The following is a 20,839-nucleotide window of genomic DNA, read 5'->3' on the forward strand; positions in this document are numbered from 1 at the left end:
ATAAAATATATCTTGGAGAAAGCTCCTATTTTTGTCATATTTTCTCAACTCCGTGTTGACGTGTTCTTTATTTCAAAATAATAGCATATAGATAAAGGATATAAAAGGAGTTGCAATGGAAAAATAGGCATAAAACTGGTGACTGAGCAGACAACACAACATCCAATTCCAGGGGTGTGTTTCTATACACCAGAACATCCCAACTCCTGGTGTTGAATGGTTAACGAAATGGAACAACACAGTTTACAAGTTTCAAGACAGAATTCAGGAAACAAACGTAATGTTCAGATTTGGGTCTGATTGCTTGAATCAGGCCATGCTGCTAGTTTTGCCATTTGAATGTTTATGAGCTATTACAAAAGCACTCAGAGATGTTCAGTTAATCAGATTGTGGGGCTCGCCAAGCATTCCATTCAGCCCTATTACTAGCCCTAAGGAGGCTGCCTCATGCTACAAACTAATTACTCATATCATTGCATTATACAGTCACATTAAGCAACACTTTTGTTTTAAAGTAAAGCTGATTTTGTTAATTACATTTTTCTTTGTAATTATGTCAGTGCTATTCATTTGCGTGCAGCTACCTCTGTTTGTAATAATGAATATCATTTACAGTTTGACTGAGATAAAACAACTCAGCTATGGTTCATGATGTAATGAAAACTAAATGAAACTAGAAAAAGAAAACATGCTTAATATCAATAAAATCATTCTGCTGAGAAGTAGTGACTTTAGAAATAGTCTCCAAAAGCAATTGGTAGAAGCCCAATTGCTGGAAACTTTTAAAACTCTACTGGTCATAACGCTTGTCAAATTAGTACCACAATCCTGCACTGACAGGTAGATTAACAAGATGATCTAATCAGACTTTTCCTTCTCTTACATCTATAATCTCTAATACAAACCAGAAATATTCCCACTCTGCAAAATAAACATGCATCAGTATACTTCCATACCTTTTTATCAAACAGATTTTCACCCCACAAATGATGTTACATCATTAACCTGTGGGTCCATGAGTCCTGATAAAAGCACTAGTGAAATCTGAATCATTGTCACACAACAAAAAATTCCAAGTCCCAGCAACCAAGTATAGATATTCTACATATGAAATAATTCAACATTAAGGTACTTAATATGTTATTTAAATTTCTATCCTTATTCTAAACCACACACCTTTCTTTCGCTGAGTTTTGTTTGTACTGAGTCCCATTTTACTTTTAAGTTATTTATATCTTGCTCAACATTTGTCTCAGCAGACCCTGGGCATCTTGCAAGCATCTGCTGGCCTTTCTGCATCAGGCGCTTGTACGTCTCTTCTTTGGCTTCAAAGGCAGCACAGAGTTCCTATATTAAGAAAAAAACAAGAAATATAAAAATCAGTCAGGTAGGAATTCAATACCCTTCCAAAAAAGTTTAGCATCTAAAACCAATTATATATTGGGGGCATTATTGTTAAAACTGGGACAAGGAACACATATAATGCACAAAGGGCCAAATCTGGGTTGGGGTGAAGCGCCCAATTCTTCAGGAAATGAGAATTTGTATGATGTGTCAAATAATTTTTTAGGCTTTTTCCAGGATATATATACTTAGGACCTGAGTCAGGCATATATATATATTCTTGACTCAGGTCCTAAGTTTGGCAGACATATCATATGCATTTATCTCACTGGGCAAGGTTTGCCAGGTCTCTAGTTGTTTAAAGTACATGTGGAGCAGGAACACAATGGGTAAACCACCTGGAACCCTTAGGAGGCCTGAAGCAATCCAACATATCCCCAAAAGGGGTTTGTACAGCATGGAAGAGTTGCTTTATCTTCTACCCTCTGCATCTCTCTTCACCCACTAGGCATGTCACTGTGCACATCTACTGAATGCCAAATCAGCATAAGTAACATAGTTGTACCTACCACATACTCTTCTTTTCTGACCAACTTATACTTAGGGTCCTATTCTCCTAACACTGCATACATACATCCCTATCCTGATGGGAGGCCACTACCATAAAACAAATAATTAATAATAGGCCCCTCAAGTGTACCACACTTGATTATAATACATGTGCTGCATCTGAGCAGATTCTCCCTCCCAAACTAGGGCAAAGTTCCGCAGGAAAAGAAGCAAGAGCTGCTGGTGGGGAAGGAGCAGGAGGAGATGATCCTCTGGCAGCTCTGGGCTTCCTGCTCCTCTCTATCCCCCCCAACTGGAACTAGTTTATTTTATATACAACCTTAAAAATAGGCTGTGTCCTTAAAAAATGTGTTTGGTGTGACAAACAAAGAAACACAGGTTCCACATGATCACTTGTCACAAATTGCCATGGTTTGTATCACACAATGGCAGGCTTGGAGATTGCAAGATATGATCAATAATAACAACAACAACAATTGGCCTCAGTTTCTCAATTTCTCAATCTGCAGAAATGAGGCTAACACTACATATATATCTCACATAGGTGCTGTAAGGTTCAATTGCAATTTGAAGTCCTCAAGTAAAATTCTATATACATGTGAAGAATTCTATTACTATTCTGTTTATGGTATACATGTATGTGTCACTCATATATTTACACAGCAACCCATAACAGATATAATGATCTGGTAAAGACACAGGAAGCTGTTTTAAATGTGTTAGTGTGGGGATTTGGATCAGGCCCTGAATGGATACTAATCTGTTTATAAAGCAAATTATTAGGGTGTTTGCATTTCTTTTTTTCAGAATACCATGTTTTATTTCGCATTATCTTCTAGTCTCCAACAATCCATTCTAAAATAGTAAGCTATTTTTGTGTACATCTATAAATAATCTGGAAAAGCAATATTTTCATATATTTTACCATCTCAGAAACATACAAACAAAAAAAACAAATTATCACATTTTGAAACAAAAATCACTAGTGGGAAAAGACATTTTATATTGTTTCACAATTCTTACAGTCAAAGTATGAACATATGACAATAGGGATTTATAATGGAAACTGTGTCAGACACATAATAGTTTAAGTATATAAAGATCAATAGGTATCACTCTCACAGTTGAGCTAGAAGGTCATGAGTTCAAGTTAAACATTAGGAGTTGGGCTCATATCCATTGTTAACAACAATGCAGGATAATATTACATAGATAGTGCATTACTAGAGATGCCATCCTTTGGAGTGAGGTATTAAATCAAGGCATCTTTCAACCCACTTCTACTGGTTCTCTATGTGGGGAAAAAAATCTTTTCATAGGATTTCTCTAACAAAGGGAGGAAGGGAAGAATTCAGACATCATGGCTAACTTTCCCTTTCTAAATAAATTAGGCTCTGTGTGTGATCTCAAAGTCCTTACTCAATCCCAACTGCTGTTGAGTTCAATGAGAGTTTTGGATGGGTAAAGAATGCAAGATTGAGCCTACTATTTCAAGGCTGTGTATATCCCTGTTTAAGAATATTTATTCTGGAAATTAAAGACACAATTTTGAGGATAAGGGAGGAAAGAAGAAATGTAAATTTCACTGCAAAAACAGTAAACATTTCCATATTTATTGCTGAAAACGAGAGCTCCCAAAACCATTTTCACTACTGTCATAATGTTAATCAACAGTGAAAACTAATTAACTTTAGCAGATGCTAAATAATTTCTTTTGCAACCCTGCTAATTACAATTTCGTTTTTGCTAGTAGAAGTTGTTAATATCCCGTACAGGCATTCTGATATAGAAAACATGCTAGTTTTGTTAGTCTCTGCCCTGGTCTACACTAGGAGTGGGGGGGATCGATCTAAGATACGCAACTTCAGCTACGAAAATAGAGTAGCTGAAGTCGACGTATCTTAGATCGACTTACCTCGTGACCTCATGGCGCGGGGTCCTACACTAGATGCAATAAATTGATCCCTGATAGATCCGGCGGGTAGTGAAGACCTGCCCTCTGAAATCTAGACCATTTGCAAAACCTTCTAATATTAAGATACTTACCATGTGGGTATTAAGCTGCTCTCTTGCAGTTTCTGGTAAACCTCCAACAGGTTTTGATGCCAACAGCTGACGTTCGGTGTCTGTCAGCCATTGCTGCATATCTTCAACTTCACCATGGAAACCTTGGGCCTAAATTACACCATATCACTTTAGAACATATTTAAATGTTTTGAGTTGCGATAGCAGCTCAGAGGCAGAAGAAACTTGGCAACATACTAAATCACAGGTTTACAATAAGTACAGAAAATTCCTAAACAAAAATCTTTAAGTTGCACTTAAAGTTGCTACATAAAATTTAAAAAATGGTGTACCATTGAACATATCCCTGAAAACCCAAATCATATAAAACTATAATATATATGTGTGTGTGTGTATATATATATATATATATATATATGCTATAAGAGAAGACTACATAAATAAAGACTACATAAATAATTCTGAGACCAAGCCCAACATCCAATTCACATACACAGAGTGAAATTCACTCCTGTGCAGATAGCCTGCACAATTCTCAAAAATGCAGGCCAAAATTCAGACTTTTGGGTCAGCATTATTAAAGGATAGTGGCCAACTGTGATATATACATCTGGATCCAAACTTTCCCCAAACTCAGGTATTTTTGCATCCATGGTTTTAATTTAGACCCACACGTAATACACAGATGTGTATATTTCATGCAAGTTATCCCTTTTTCCTAGTTATCCCTTTAAGTTTTCACTTCCTGCTCACCTGGATCAAGGCACTGTCCAGCTGCTGTTTCCTTTGTTCTGTTTTTTTCAACACATTTTGCCAGCGCTGATTCAAAAGTTCCAACTTGCTCTGTAGATTGCTTGCTTCTTCGACAGCACTTGATTCAATCAGTTCATTTCCTGCTTTCTTAACTGTTTCCACAGTGGACTGATGAGCTAACACATCATTTTGTAGCACCTAGAGGAAAAAAACAACACGTAGGCCTGTTCATTTTTATAATTAATTTAATTAAGGTGCCCACAGTCACTGAATCATTTCAACTATGATTTAGAGATAATATTCATAATCAACACAGGTTTTAGCACCTAATTAAGGCAGTATAAATGAATCTCACTTTGATCGAAAGCAATATTAAGCCATTGAGCCAAGCAATACATTTCAGTTTTATACTCAAATAAAATAACATTTTCCTTCCGAATAACAATGCAAAGTTAGGACATGTTTTTTGTACTGCTGAGGGTATGTTGCCACCATGCAGGATACCCAGTACTCAGATTGCTGTGTCACTTCGTGCCTCTTTCCCTCCCTCAGACCTGCCTGTAATGGCACTTTTCTGTGGTGCCTGTGGTTTTGGAGGACAAGACCTGGGCCTAATGAGGCCTGGGGTGAGGTGGGCACTGCTGATGCCTGCCAGAGGGGATAAGAGGAAGAGGAACAAAAAGAGATAGGTCCTTTGATGGCTCCCATACCAGCACTAGCTGTAGCACCGAGGTTGCCAGGCTGCCGTTTTTCCATATCTCGGTGTCATCTTTCATGTTATACCAAACTAGCATGGCAGTTAAAACTTCCCTGAGAGTTGGGGAATGGTCATATAACTTCCTATCAACTACTCCAGGCTGGTAAATAGAACACAGAACATCCTCCCTTCTGAAATCATGTATGGCACTGGCAGTGCATTCTGGGAAGGCATGTTATTTTCAGATGGTGAAAAAAATGTTTTTACAATTGAGGGAAATTGTTTTAAAATCTGAAATAAGAAAAATTAGAAACTGGGGTTGGGGAGAATGGGAAAAAATGTAAACAAAGGGCCCAATCTGCAAAATGCAAGTTTGAGATTTCTCAGATCCAGGGCTCCAGCCACCTCCAAAATTATTAGAATATGGAGATAAGATAAAAAGTTGAAAAAATGTTTAAATAAAATACATGGAGAGGTCAATTGCACAAACTCAGTGGAAGGAAGAATCTTTAAGCCAATGGTGATCCTTGTGTATAGGAAGGGTCTCATATTATCACTCTTATTTCTGTTTAAGCACTGGGGAAACCATAGTTATTTTAAATAAGTCCCCCAATAGGAAAAATAAAGGGTTATTCCCAGAAGCAGATGCCTCTTATCCCTTCCTTCCTGATGAAGTTCCCTCAGGACAAAAATTATTTTCTCCCAAGTTCTCAAGAGATGGATGTTTTTCCATGTTAAAACAGGAAGCAGCACTCTGTGAACTCCCTAGCCTATAAACTCCAGTTTAAGAACAGGAAGAATGCTGTGTAATGTGTTTGCTGAACTCCTTCAGCACTCAAGGTAGATTGAGTAATCAGTGATGTCGCTGTGCTATTAATGTGGTAAAACACTTCCTTTCACTGAGAAGGCGAGAGACACATTTGGAGCAGACTCTGATTTCTGTAATGGTTTTAAGAGGGCCCCATTCTGAAGTTGGTCATGTATATGAGAGAAATGTCTTAGTTCTCTCTATACAGTCAGTTTTGGTGCATTGTGTCTGGTCTTGAGAGGACTTTGAACTAAAATATTGAGTACTTTTTAAAGTGATTTGCGAGACATAATTTAAAATGCATGTTTTTGCTATTCTGAAGGAAGGAGAGGTGACACTTAAGGATTGGAACCTGATATGAAATCTGCATGACCTATGAAAGCATGCCTTCAAAAACAGTATTTTGCCACACAAAAGAGCTGAGAATTCTTCCTCCAAGAAGATACTCTTGAAAGTGAAGGACCTTTCACATTTGCCTAGTGCAATGGACTCCTGATTGGGGTCCAGAGGTGCCATAACAATAATTAACGATTAATAATGTTTTGCAGAGAGACAGTGGCAAAGGTATAGGTTACCCCTATAGTCAGTGGGTGTATGGGAGCAGCAGAGCACATGACAGTCTGAGCCATTTTGTAGGTTCCAAAAATATTGATTCTTTGTTCTCTTCTGAGGTTGGGGCACAGCTGTGTGTGGGTTGAAGTATACTTCATGGGCCCTGGCCTGACTAAGGGTCAATGTGGAATCATACAGCCTCAGGGGAAGTGCCAGGCTCAGTGCTCGAACACATGCCATCTATACTGAGAAAGAATGGAGGCCGGAGGAGAGACGGTAACATTGTTCATGCAGCAGTCATTATAGCTTCTAGATCGGCACTCTCAGTCTTAATCTGTCTCTTGAAAACCTCTAAGACAATTATTTAACAAGCGCAAATCTTTAAAATAAGAAACATAGCTTAAGATAAACATCAAAATAACATCTCAGTGAACACAGTATAATTACATACATGATGTTTGGCAAGTTCAATTTCAATAGCCTTGGGGTCCCCACCCACAGGTTTCTGTTCATTCAGCAGGTCTTCTGTGTGCGTCAGCCATGTCAGTAATTCATCCAGGGCATGTTGGAACTGCCCCAAAGCTAACAAGGCACCCTCCAGCTTGTGCTATAGTGAAAATAAAATAAAAATAACAATGAAATTGTTTTATGAAGCTAATGATCTAATTGGCTTAAACTGCATAGAATGCCACTAAACTCCATTTTCACCGAATGGGGAGCCTGAGTCCAATAGTCAGAGCACTAATCAGAGAGCAGCAACATTATCCTAGCTCAAGCAACTGCTCTATAGTTAAAGCTGAGTTGGCAGTTCCATTATATAGCCTTAAATTCTTGGCCAGTCCAGATCCTATTATAAAACAAGGTACAGAATGTAGGCTATCTCAGCACAGAATTAATTGCATTTTTCATTATTTAGATTTTGATTTGAACTTAAATGCTACTTGGTCCGAGGTCTTTTTAATGAGCTTTGGTTTTTCAATGAAATGGTTCAATTTAGAAATGAATAAAAACTTTTCTAAGCACTGCATTTTTCAATTTGCCTGTGTCATTTTGATGATTTAGTGTTTTGGAAAGAACGCTGAAGTGACTTATTTGTAAGTTTGAAAAAGAGGTGTTCAACACATTATTTTTGTATTTGGTCTTCTGTGTGTATTTACAAGTTTTCGACTACCAATAAAATACCATCAAAAAACAAAATGAAAAACAAATAGGATTTGATTCGATACTTGACACAGGAAGTGATATGCTGCCAAATGTTTGAAAATCGTAAAGTAAAACTCAGTAAAATGTGAAACACTCTTTCTGTAATTTGTAATCCCTAAAACATAAAGAAAGAATATGTTACATGGGCTGGTACAAACAGTGCGTAACAAAAAGCTATGCTGACACCTCTGCGTCACATCTGACAAACTCCCATCCCAACTTCATTCACCTGTCTGTTAATAATTTTCTCCTCTAGATTGACCCACATCAGTTTGAGCTCTGAGAGGGGTTCTTGAACTGCGTGCTTTTCACTTTCTTCTGTAACCTTCTTCAACAATAGTTCTGCTTGATGATTTAGCCTTTCCATTTCTATTTGCTGCTGATAAGCCTCCGTCTTAAATTGCTGTTGTAAATACAAACATATAGAAAATCATTTTTCTCACAGGTAACTATCACACTGTACACAGTAGAAATACTGGTACTTAAAATATTACATGCAACACTGTCAGCTGCCATGATGCGAACATTTTCTTTTTCCTGTTCTAATGTGTAATAATTTGCAAACAATGGTAATGTATTTCCTGATTCAATATTTATATACAGTATCAGGCGGTAGCCGTGTTAGTCTGTATCCACAAAAACAAGGAGGAGTCCGGTGGCACCTTAAAGACTAACAGATTTATTTGGGCATAAGCTTTCGTGGGTAAAAAACCATCAGGTGCATCTGAAGAAGTAGGTTTTTTACCCACGAAAGCTTATGCCCAAATAAATCTGTTAGTCTTTAAGGTGCCACCGGACTCCTCCTTGTTTTTGTATTTACAGTATGCTTTAAATCAAGAAGATCCCAGCTAACTGAAAAGACAAAGATACATGTTAAAGTCTCCAAAAATACTCTCCTTCCCTTTGGTAATCATGTGCATAGGAAGATACAGAATGTAAGACTGTTTACTATCATGCATTCTGGTTTGTGGCAAAGGCAATAGTAATTTCTGGCTACAGGGGCTGAGATAATATACTACTCTGAACTTACATAGAACCTTTCACTGAAAAATCTGAAAGCAATTTCAGTAGTCAGTTATCCTATTTTACAGACTGGCAAACTGAGGCAACAAGCTGATTCTTTTTTCACTCAGATTTTTGTAAGATATGTGGTTATGATTCATAAAAAAAGTGACACCATGAAAAAAGAAGAAAGGTATTAATCCTCTTGGCTAAGGCCATGCCGTGAGTCAGTAACAGTCAGGAGCTAAACCAAGGACTCTTGACTCCCAACTCCCACACTAGCCACTACACATCCCTGCTTCCTATTTAAAACATGCATAATAACATGCTGGTGTCATGACCATAATGAATCATATTTCCATACAGTGGGATTCAGAGTTGGCTTAGAACTTTGTTTCATAGCCCAGTGGGGTCTAGTGGAAATGATGTGATCTCAGTTTGTGTATTTAGGCATGGTCCATGACATCAGGAGTCAGAGGCTTTGGAGGAAGTTGCCCACCCACATTCCAGATGGAGGTCAAAGGTGGCTGACACGGGGGGAGTGAGAAAAATAAAAGGTGAAGGGAAAAATATCTTCAAATAACTTTTTAACAGAAATCAATGTTATAACAAATGTTTTTTCAGAGTTCTCAAATCATATTTACATAGAATAAAATCTGGCCCCGCTGAAGTCGGTGGCAAAGGTTTTCACCCAGATACAATAAGCTACTTACTGTAAAAGCATTATGATATTTGGAAGTTTTTATAGAACTACACTTGGCTGCTGAAATATGTAGAATCATGAAATAAGAAAAATAAACAGCTAGTTCATACCTTCAGTTCCGCAGTTTGCTGCTTCACTGTTTCTAGATCTGTTCCAACTGGTGACATTGAAGCTAATTTACTGCCAGCAATATCTACCCAGTCAAATATTGCCTGAAAATCACAACATTAAATTGCAGTATAAGATAATATTAAGTAAAACAGTATGGTTAATCTTGTCATGAGGTACAGTTTGAAAGCTATGTACAATACAAGTATAATTCTCATGTTGATATTGCTGAGTTTATCTGCTACTGCAGGAAATAACTTCATTACCCTCTTTATACGAAAATAATCTGGAAAAAATGAAGTTATTAAAAAGTTACTTGACAATCCAAGGCAGCGAATATTGATTACATTGACATCCTGCAATACCTGAATATACAAAAAACCCACTGATTTCAGTGCCAGGAATATGCATGTAAGAGGTGCAGGATTGGACTTTTATTAACTGCAAGATTCTGTCATAGTTACTTCTATTACATAGTACTTTATTTTGGGTAATTGCGCTGATTTCAATGGGACCTCTATTACAGCAAATGCACAGTACAGAATTGCTATTTCTGTAGTGTTCTCATCCTTTATTGAGATTGATTTTTATAGTTGATGTCACTGAATAAAATTTGGCTTTTATTAATGACTAATTAGGCACAAATCCCGCTGAAGTCAATGTGAACAAAAATTCCCACTGAAGTCAATGTGAATTTGAATTGTATACAGAGTGTGGAATTAGACCCATTTGGTACATCTAAGGCCCCACGCTGGGCTGTGTCTGAGCTGCAACCGATCAAGCTCAGTAGGGAGGTGCAAAAGTAACTTCAAGTTACATTTATGCCTCCTCCCAATATTGAGGCTTTCCAGCCAATCTGTCTGTTCCTGACATAATGTAGAACAGCCTCAAGAGTGCTCTGTTTTATGCCAACAGCCCTGGAGGGCTGTAACAGCAGCCGGGGCCTGCAGTGGGAAAAGAATGCCTCAGCTCTGAACTGGTATTATGGCCCCCTATGCCATTAGCCAAGAAGGAGGATGGCTCTCCACCACAGGACAGTTTCCCAAGAATGGGCAAATCCTGCACTCGTGGCAGACAAAAATGCAGACAGACTTTGTATGTAGAGGGGAAATTTATCTGTAGACTTTTTTAAGTAAATCAGCTACATGCACGAGGTGTTCTGATTGGGTAAAATGATGTACTAAAGAACTATATAAACAGCATGACGGAAATGAATAACATATTTAATTCAGAAAATGCAAAACCTTGTACTTATTGTATAAATGAAAGATCTGCAGTAAAATGGAGTTCCTTGAATTTGTCTTCTCTCCCAGGAAAATTGCAGCACTTAGGACTTGAACTATTTAATTTGTTTTTTTCTTCCCTTTTAGCTCATGTAAACATTGTGACACAGCATCAACTTACATATTAATGGAAGTACTGAATGTATCACAATGGAATGTTGCCTATCAGCAGGGTTACCATGCAAAATGTGTGGTAACAAATAAAAGCTGCTCTCAGTCTAGTAATAAACAATGTAACTTTAACTCAAAATTTAAACACAATATGAAAAGTAAATAATTATACAAAGAATGTAAACCAGCATATTTATGATATTATGCAACAAATCTGTGAAAATCCTTCAGTTTATTGATGAAAATGTTAACCATAATTCTACAGATGACATCAATTGACAGCTACCCAGTAATATGGTGTTTTTTCTAAGACATAAAACATGATAACCTTTCTTACTCAAGATTTTGTTAGATGCATCATAACCATCTCACCTGCAGTCCATCTTGGTACTGAACAGCAGCTTGCATGGCTTCATCAAGTTTGTCTATCCGCTCTTTCCATGCTTTGTTTAGAGTATCCCAAGCTGAATTCAGCTGCAATTAAATAGTGAAATATTTCAGTCAGACTTTGGATACTTCAGGGCCAAACCTTGTTCTAATTAAAGTCAATGGATTTTGTCACTGAGTTCAGCTGGCCCAAAAACTTTAACATTACACTACTTCTAAGTACTTTCTGATGGACTATCCATTCTACAGTACACAAACACTATAACATATTAGTATTAAGCATTTATGTTACTCATACCTCATCTATGCTCTTATTGACAATAGGCTTGTCAGGTTCTCCACAAGCAGCTATAAGTTCAGAACCTAAGTTTACCACCATATCGAGTTCTTCCTGCAGTCCATCAACTTCTTCTCGGATAGCCTAAAAGGAGAAAAAATTAAAATTTTCAATGTTGCTATATTTTAAAACTCAAGAATATAGATACAGTTGCTTTTAAGGCACAACATTATCGGCCTTGATTCTTATTTATATTAAGGTCACAAGTGTAACATCTCTCTGGCAATGTGAAAGGACCTTGAAGTAAGCATAAATGCACGCTCACTTATAATGCCCCTTTACATTGACAGTGTGGTGTAAAGTGGCCTTCATTTAAATGAAAACCAGGGCTTATAAGAATAAGTGATTTTGTACAAAAGTAAAAAGTACAGACTAGAAGGCTTTAATCATTTAGAGTTCTTCACCCTGCTGTTTTTGTTTTTCAGTGGTCACCATTCCTGCTGCTAAGTTGTTATAACCAGTATAACTGATTGTGGGCTTGGAAGAAAGCATGTTAATTTCATTTCTTTTAAATGCTACATAATATTCAGAGAATCTAAAATATGTATGACTTGTTTAATTTCAATTACATATTTAACATATGCACAGAGACACAGATAAGCCTATAGACATTCACATGTTGAAACATCTATGCACAAAAAGCAAAAGTGTTGATATACTAATTATTTGCCATGCAGTCATGAAATACTGTTATAGTTAATTTCTATGTAATTATCCCTGTTGGTTTCTGAAGGAATTCTCTTGTTGTATTTCATGGTAATTTTGTAAAAATATCACGTTTCCTGTCTGTATTGGGAAAAAAATCCTTTAAACGTAAAAAAATACTTTCTACTGACCTCTGCAGCCTCTTGCTGTTGTTTGACTACAGAGGGGTCAACTCCAGGTCCCTCCAGTTCTCGGATGAAATCCTGAGTATCTTTAATAGTGACCACAAGAGCCATGTGATCACACCAGAACTTTTCAGCCAGCTCCATCACATCCAGCAATTTGGCCTCCCTTTCCTCAGTCAAGGCTTGGATGTCTTCCCAGATGAAGACCATTTGTTTAATTTTATCCTGAACAGCTAAATAGGCAAATGGACTCTATTACATGGGCAACCAACATTTATGTTTACTTTTATAGTGATACATCATGCATACATATGTCACATGTATACTCCTTATGGAGGAAACCATCTAGCTTTTTAATTCAGGTTGTAAAATACTAACAACAATGATAAACAGAATCATTTAAAATAGCACTTCAAAAAAAAAAAAAACCCCACCGAAAGTCTGATTTATGACAACCGTTCATAAAGCAAGAAGATTGCTTTTTTTAAACCTTAAGGCCCTTCTACATGGGAACATTCAAAAATAAGCTAGCTTATTTGAATGAAAAATGAAGGTTTTATTTACCACAGCTTTGTTTATTTCAACTAGAAAGAAACTTTCTCTCTCTCAGATAAATTATTACCTTTAGCAGATATATCCTTATCAGCTCCCTCTGAGCGAGCTATCATTTCCTCCCCACGCTGTTTGAGTGTCTCGTACACGGGCTGAAGTTTTTCCAGATCTACTGACACATTCTTATTTTCACTGATCTGCTCTTTAATCTTCTCAACCTCAGCTGAGATTGAAGGTGGCTGCCTCAGACGTTCAACTATGCGTTCCAGACTCTCGAGGGTTGGATCTATCTTGTCATGAAACTGGGGGCATAAAAGAGGGAGGGGTGAGGAGGAAAGGAAATGGGAGGAAAGACAAAACAATCAAAAGACCTACATCTGACGATTTCCTTGAAAAGAAAGGTACTGATAAACTTAACATATTAAACATCCCTAGTTGCATGGTGTGCTCTAATACTGTGTAGCTTTTTATCCCTTTCTAATGACTAGGCTACACAGAGAGCTGTGTGAGATACAGCTACTGCCTCTAAACAAACGGACCAGGTCCTTAGGTCAAGCAATAGAGATTCATGCTTTTGGATCCACAGGTCCTGGGTTCAGTCCCTACAGCTCACCCATAGAGGGGCATTGTTACACCTGCCAACAACATTTACCTGACTATAGTCCTGTTTAATTAATAGACTACTTTGTTCCAAATTTTAGAGAACCATGGGTTTTCCACTTTCATCTTTAACATGTATATGAAGTGATTGTATTCAATACAAAGCTTTGTGTTATTTTAAGGATATGTATTATTATAATGTTTCACATTGGGAACAAGGTTGTGCATGGAAACACTGATGAGGGTTTGATGTGTCAGGTAATTGCTATGAACTAACTGTGTGGTGGCAGTAAGTCCATATATCTATTATAAGCAGTATCTAACACACCTGGAAGAACTGTGGAAGAACCTGAGAGAGCAGGGTCATCTGAAGTGAAACAAAGAGCAATTCCTTTACACTGAAAAGAACATGGATGCAATGAAAGTACAATTATATACTAAGGGTGAGATGCAGCTGTTACTATATTCAGATGTCTATTACATTTATTGTGATACTATGAAGCCAAATCCTATATAAGTGATAAAAACTGAAGTTAAATTAGTTTAACTCTTCTCTGATTTGCTCTACTCTGCTCTAATTTGCATGCCAGAACATTTTATACAAAAAATTTAAAATGCTGATGAACTCATTGGGCCTGATTTTGCTCCTACTGAAGTGAATGGGACATTTGTCCTTAACTTTAATAGGGAATATTGTATATCTATAAAACAGTACAGCTTCTGGGCTTACACAGTGCCTTTCATGCGTAAGATAGCCTAATGCACTTTACACATTGATGAGTTAGATACTGATACTTCCAAGATTGTGTAAGCAAATGCTTATATCTCCACCATATTATATGTTTATGACAATACACTCTGGGATATTTTAATAAAAAGGGATTATATCAAAACAAATTCTATTGTCTTCTTTTTGTCGTGTGTACATACATTTTTATAAACATATATAAATTTAATCTCAACACATTTTTAAATATGTAAACAGCTTTTCAACATACTGATACTCTGGAAGTTACAAATGAGCATGCATCTATGATTTTCTTCTTTACATAGAGAAACTCTTTTGTGTTTATATATCTGGCACTCAATATTGGGGTTAGAATAGAAAGTGAGTAGCCTGATTTTTAAAGGTATAGAGGTAAGCTCCAATGGACTTTAATGGCAGCAGGACTGAACCCTTAAAGTACAGAACAATGTTTTCATCTAAAATAATTACCGGTAGTTGTATTTCAGCAGCATGTGTACTTTGATTGTTTTAGAATGCTTAAAAGTATGATGACAACAAGGAGTCTGGTGGCACCTTAAAGACTAACAGATTTATTTGGGCATAAGCTTTCATGGGTAAAAACCTCACTTCTTCGGAAATAGCACATTACGATACCAGTTGGTGCTCACAGGCTTTTACACACACAGTCAGCAGTCTGGAAACATAGTGAGATGACCCAAGGAAAAAAAGTATATAAAGGCATATCCTGAGGAGCATTTTAACATATGTTACTTAGAGAAGCATTTGGGAAAGTATTCTAGATCTGGAGAGACTATCAATACTATTACTTGTTCCCCAGTGCATGGGAAGGAGGGAGAAGTTGTGTCAGTAGAGCTGTATACAATGTAGTGGTTTTATTCTGGCTTTGGGCTGTATGGTTTTACACACACACACACACACACACACACACACACACACAGCGAGTTTTGTTTTGAATTTGAGTGAACTTGTTTTGAATCTGAGTGAATTTGTTTTGAATTTGAGTGAACTCAAAAAATCTCGAAGTGAAACTAAAAAACACCGAATTTCAGCAAGTTCAAAAGTGAAACCACGCAAAACCTCAAATGTCTCAAGGATTTGATGCATAATAATACACCAACTCAGGTTCACTCCAAAGGTTCCTGAACCTTAGCTTATTTTCCTAGGAACCTGATCAGAGTTTTAAGTTTGTAATGAAATGTGAAATCTAGTAAAATCTGAGGGTTCCGTTTTGATGACTGCACATAAATTCTAATTATAAAACACTGGCTAGCAGTTTGTACATATGTTCAAGTGCTTGTGATTATCTCATTCTCTAATGGCTGGTCTACAAAGAAGATGTAAACCCTTCTACTACTAATATTTAATGGAGATTCTCCTTCACCTTCAGTGGTAGAGGTCTGCATTGGTAGCTGAATGTTGTGAGTTCCAACTATGTATGTGTGACTTAGCTGATTGACTCTGGTGTCCATAGGGGGCAGCATGGATTACTAATATGCGTAGAAGAAAAAATGTTTGCCCAGAATGAAGGTGAAGGTAACATCCCATATTTAGCATTCAGATGTTCCTTAAATAATGACTTCAAAATGATTTGCCATGTGTCAATAAAATGTTGCAAGGACAGCACAAGTATATTGATCAATATAAAAAGTTATAACCCCCTGACTAACAGAAAAACAATGCCATGAGCAGTGATCTGAGCATTCACAGGCCATGTGGGTGGGTACGGGAGATAAACCTGCCATTTATGGTTAATCCATAGCCTAATGACAATGTATATATTTCCATTTGAATGAACCCAGTTACTTTGAGTTTACATTGATACCTGAGTAGACTGAGAAATGGCTTCATCCAGTGCCAGTGCTCGCTTTTTGACATCTTCTTTAATTTGACTGTAAAGGGTGTCAGCCGCCACGTATTTCTCTTGGATACAAAAACCTTCTCCTGGGCTCAACTCCAACAACTGAGGGCCAGTTTTGTTCATCTTATCTATATGAGGCTTGTGTTCAGCAATCAGCTCACGCAGTTGCTATAACAAACCAAATAACTTATCAGTTTCTTACGCTTACACCGCCACATTACAGCTGTCTGCACTTCTAACACATCCAGCTGGCAAGGAATTCTAAACAAATACTTTTCATCCTAAAGTACAGCACAAATCACATTGACTATAGTCAGTCATTGGCCTGTCTGTGATGGTTCTCTTTCCAACACTGAATAGCTATCCAGGCACAAAATGTTACATTTAAAGATAGACTAGGAAGCTCTATGAAGTAAATAATGTAGAACATATTATTATATCCAAGATGTTAACTGTGCATACGATACTGGCCACGGACACTCCATTTCATATTAGAGTCTGTAATTCTTGCAATGACAGTAATATTACAGATATTTGCATAACAACACTGGATATCTGCTTTTGACATAATACACCTTGAGGTTAGAACTAATCATTATCACTTACATAGTGCCTTCCATCAAACAAACGCAGAGTACCGTACTAACATTATATTAGCATCAAAGCACTCTGTGATGTAGATAGGGAAAGTCTTATTATCCTGGATTTATAGAAGGAAAAACTGAAACACAGAGAGGTTCAAATAAGCGAATGGTAGAGCTGGGAATAAAATCTACATGTCCCGTTTCCCTGTTCCCTGTTTCAGTCACAAGACCACAGTCTGCCCGACCCCAGGATTTATAAATACATGCTAGGTTTTTGACAGAGACAAGCACATCAATTTGGCCCCAACTGACCCATCCCTGAAAATAAAATCCAGTCCTTTAGAGAAAATCAGTTAAAGTCTTTGGTACTAAGTCCCAACTTAGCCCCTATGTCTTCCCGCTCTCTCTACTACCTTTTACAACAGATCTTCTGAATAGTGGGTGAAAGGGTTTGTGTGAGTAGCCTGTTCTCCCCACCTCTATGACTTCTTATCCTACCTGAAGGCTCACTCTCTCCCTATCCAATCAGGTTCCATCCTCTGGCAGGGACGACTCACCCCTTCCTGTTGCAGTGAACCCTAGTAATTCCTGATTAGGTCCCACTGATCAGCTACTTTGAAACTGAAAAGATCCTTGGAGTTACATTCCAGAGTACACTGTGCAGGGCTACAAAAGTGTCAGTGACCGAGTCGTGGGAAGTCTTGCCTAGTAGTTGGAGCAAGAGTCTGGCCTACCAGTTAGAACTGAATCCAGATGGGGCAGATTCAGGAGTGAACCAAGGAACATAACCGGAGTCAGAGACCAAAGCCTAAACTGAAGGGTTAATTGGAGTCTCAGTCAGAAGGAGTAGCGGAGGGTCAGAACCAGGAGTCAGAAAGAAAAGCCTAAGCTGAGGAGTTAGCCAGAGTTGCAGTCAGAAGGGGGAGCTGATGGTCTGAGCAAGGCATACAAGGTGAGGAAGGAGCTGGGGGGTAGAGCAGGCTGGAGCAGGAGCAAGATTAGAGACAGTGGAACCAGAGATGGGACCAAGCACAGCTGCAGGCTAGGAATGTGTTGAGCAGCCACTGGATTGCAGCTGCTACTGAGCTTAAGTCTCAGCCTGCAGATTCCTGCAGCCAATCAGGTGGCACAGTCAATCAGATAGCTTGTATCAGGGCCAGCTGCACTCATTGGGTTGCCAGGAGATTGGCTCTGCTGCAGTTGGTTCTTGTCAGTCCCCCCACTTCAAGTGTGCCCCATACGGACCGTAGGACTAGTTTCAGGGCATACTTCCGGTGGAAGGCATATATGAGTTCTAGATCATGGACATTTTCTACCAGCTCCCACAATTGCTCTTCCAGTCCCTAGCCCTCCCAGTCCACCAGATAATAGAGTTTGCCTCAAATTCATTTGGAGACTAGAATTTCCCAGACCTCCTATTCCTCTTGTCCCTGGATATTGATGGGAGGTGGTGGTAGAGTAGAGTGGCCATGAAAGGGATTCTCCAGGTACGGTGTCAGAAGAGACACATAGAAAACCGGGTGGACCTTCAAATATTCCAGCATTCCCTAAACACTACGGGATTAATTTGTTCCATGACCTTAAATGGGCCTAGGTATTGATGGTCCTAATTGCTTGGGAACGGGTGGATTTTAGATGTTTGGAGGACAACCAGACCGTATCTCCTACAGACAGGGTCGGTGTGACTTGGCATTTTTGGATTAGCATGATATTTGTATGCCTCCTTGGAAGCTTCAAAGATTCAATAAGCTCTTGGTGCTCCCGGTAAAGGTGGGCAACTAGATCTGCTGTGGTAGGGACTTGGGAGTCTGGAGGGGCAGCTGAATGAAGTTGAGCATGGAAACCGTAGTTTGCACAGAATGGGCTCTTTCAGGTGGATGCATGAGTGGAGTTGTTGTATGCAAATTCTGCATATGGTAGAAGGATGACCCAGTCATCTTGACGACAATTGAGAAAGCAATGGAGGTATTGCTTGAGGACCTGGTACACTTATTCTGTCTGCCCGTTGGTCTGTGGGAGATAAGGTGAGGAGGTAAGCAATTCCATTCTTAAGAGTTTGCACCAAAAAATGGGAAGTGAATTGATCTCAGACTATTGTTGGCAGCTCATGGAGCCAAAACAACATGATCTAGAAAAAGAAAAAAGTGGGCCATTTCCTGGGCGGTTGAGAGAGAGTGAATGGAAATAAAGTGCATGATTTTAGTGAGGACATCAATTGTGACAAGGATGATGGTGCAAGCCTATGATGAAGTCCAAGGATAGCGAGGACCAGGGTTGAGATGGGGTAGGCAAAGGCTGAAGGAGGACAAGTGATTCTGCACGTAGGCACTTGCTTCAACAGCACAGATCACATGAATTAACGTACCTCTTAACACCAGTACTCAATGTTGGCCACCAGAAATTCAATAACACTTAGGTCTTGGGTTTTGAAGCAGACAATATGGCAGGCAATTGGCATACTGTGACACATCTTTAATACCTCAAGTCTGGGCTGGTCCTCTGGGATATAACAGCACCTTCCGCGATAAAGCAGACCATCCTTCAAATGAAACCATGAGCTGGGCAGAATGTTAGAAGCATCTAGGGTCTGACAGACCTTAGTAGCTTGGGTCAGGGGGAAACAGGGATGGGATGAGGAACATCTGATCCTGTTTGCTGTCCCTTGAGTCACATTTGACAGGTGTACAATGGTAGCCAAGGGAGCAGTGCCTGACTCAGCAAGTATGTGTTTGTGGGACAGGGTATCTGCCTTCCCATTCCATGATCCAGGGTGGTACATGATGACAAAATCAAATCTGGAAAAGAAAAGTGACCTGATGCTCTGTTGCTGGTTAAGGTTACAAGCACTTCAAAGATATTCCAGATTCTTCTGGTCGGCTCAGTTCTTAGCAGGGCGTCCCAGGGCTTAGTGTCCAAATTCTCCACAATACAGGTGTAGATCTGAAGCACAGCATCAGCCCTTCTCTGCATCAGAGAGGCAAGGCTGAACCCAGCTGATCTTCCTGGGCCCCTGTGATGAGAACATGGAAGGGGATCGGGAACTCGACTCTCTCTCCAAGAGGTGTTCAGTCAGGCAATCAGTAATACTGGTACACAGCTTGACCAAGGCATCCAAGTCAGGTGGCTACTCCACCAAGGCCAGCTTGTCCTTGATTTCCTTGCTTACGGCATATCAGAAATGGTAGTGCTACATCACCTCATTCCATTTAGTGTCTACTGCCAGGCAATGGAACTCTATGGAAAACTTGGCAACTGACCTGTTTCCTCTAAGTGCATTCTTGGTGGACTCCATGCAATCCAGATCATCAACTACAACTGCCACAGCTCTAACTACTCTTCAAACTACCCCAGCAGGGGGCTAGAAGTCTCCAGGAGGGAAGACACTGGACCTCCCCAGTTAGCAGACTAATAATAAGTCCTACTCAGGTCCGGTCAGTGGAAAATGACTGGGGCCATAGCATGAACAGGAGCTCGCACTGGTTCATGAAACTACAGAAGTTGTTACAGTCCCCATCAAATTTATCCAGCATTGGAATCTCCGGTTTCTAGAAGCTAGGGCGGCAGCTATGGACGGGAAGATTTGAGCCTGTAGGTCTACAGCGTGTACCTAAAACCATAACCTGGACCTCTAGGATCTGCAGGAATCCCACAGTGTCCAGTACTGCCCTTGGACTCCATCTGAAGGGCAGTACTGCTGCTTACCCACCCTTGTTCAATCTTTTGGGCTGCTCAAAGTGTCAGCAACTGAGTCGTGGGTGATCTAGCCAAGTGGCTGAAGCAAGAG

The 20,839-nt window shown here is 39.0% G+C and overlaps 1 protein-coding gene across 1 annotated transcript in view; it reads right to left on the reverse strand.

The window, feature by feature from the left end:
- DST (dystonin) overlaps nucleotides 1-20,839 on the reverse strand; it is a 434,612-nt gene that overhangs the window by 39,328 nt on the left and 374,445 nt on the right. Inside the window, 11 exon segments of the mRNA XM_065400686.1 lie at nucleotides 1,177-1,347; nucleotides 3,961-4,089; nucleotides 4,693-4,890; nucleotides 7,201-7,356; nucleotides 8,182-8,355; nucleotides 9,768-9,869; nucleotides 11,532-11,633; nucleotides 11,845-11,967; nucleotides 12,720-12,946; nucleotides 13,336-13,567; nucleotides 16,436-16,639. Of these exon segments, the coding sequence (XP_065256758.1) occupies nucleotides 1,177-1,347; nucleotides 3,961-4,089; nucleotides 4,693-4,890; nucleotides 7,201-7,356; nucleotides 8,182-8,355; nucleotides 9,768-9,869; nucleotides 11,532-11,633; nucleotides 11,845-11,967; nucleotides 12,720-12,946; nucleotides 13,336-13,567; nucleotides 16,436-16,639 (1,818 nt within the window).

This window comes from Emys orbicularis, chromosome 3 (genome assembly GCF_028017835.1).
Source record: "Emys orbicularis isolate rEmyOrb1 chromosome 3, rEmyOrb1.hap1, whole genome shotgun sequence".
Classification (NCBI taxonomy): Eukaryota; Metazoa; Chordata; order Testudines; family Emydidae; genus Emys; species Emys orbicularis.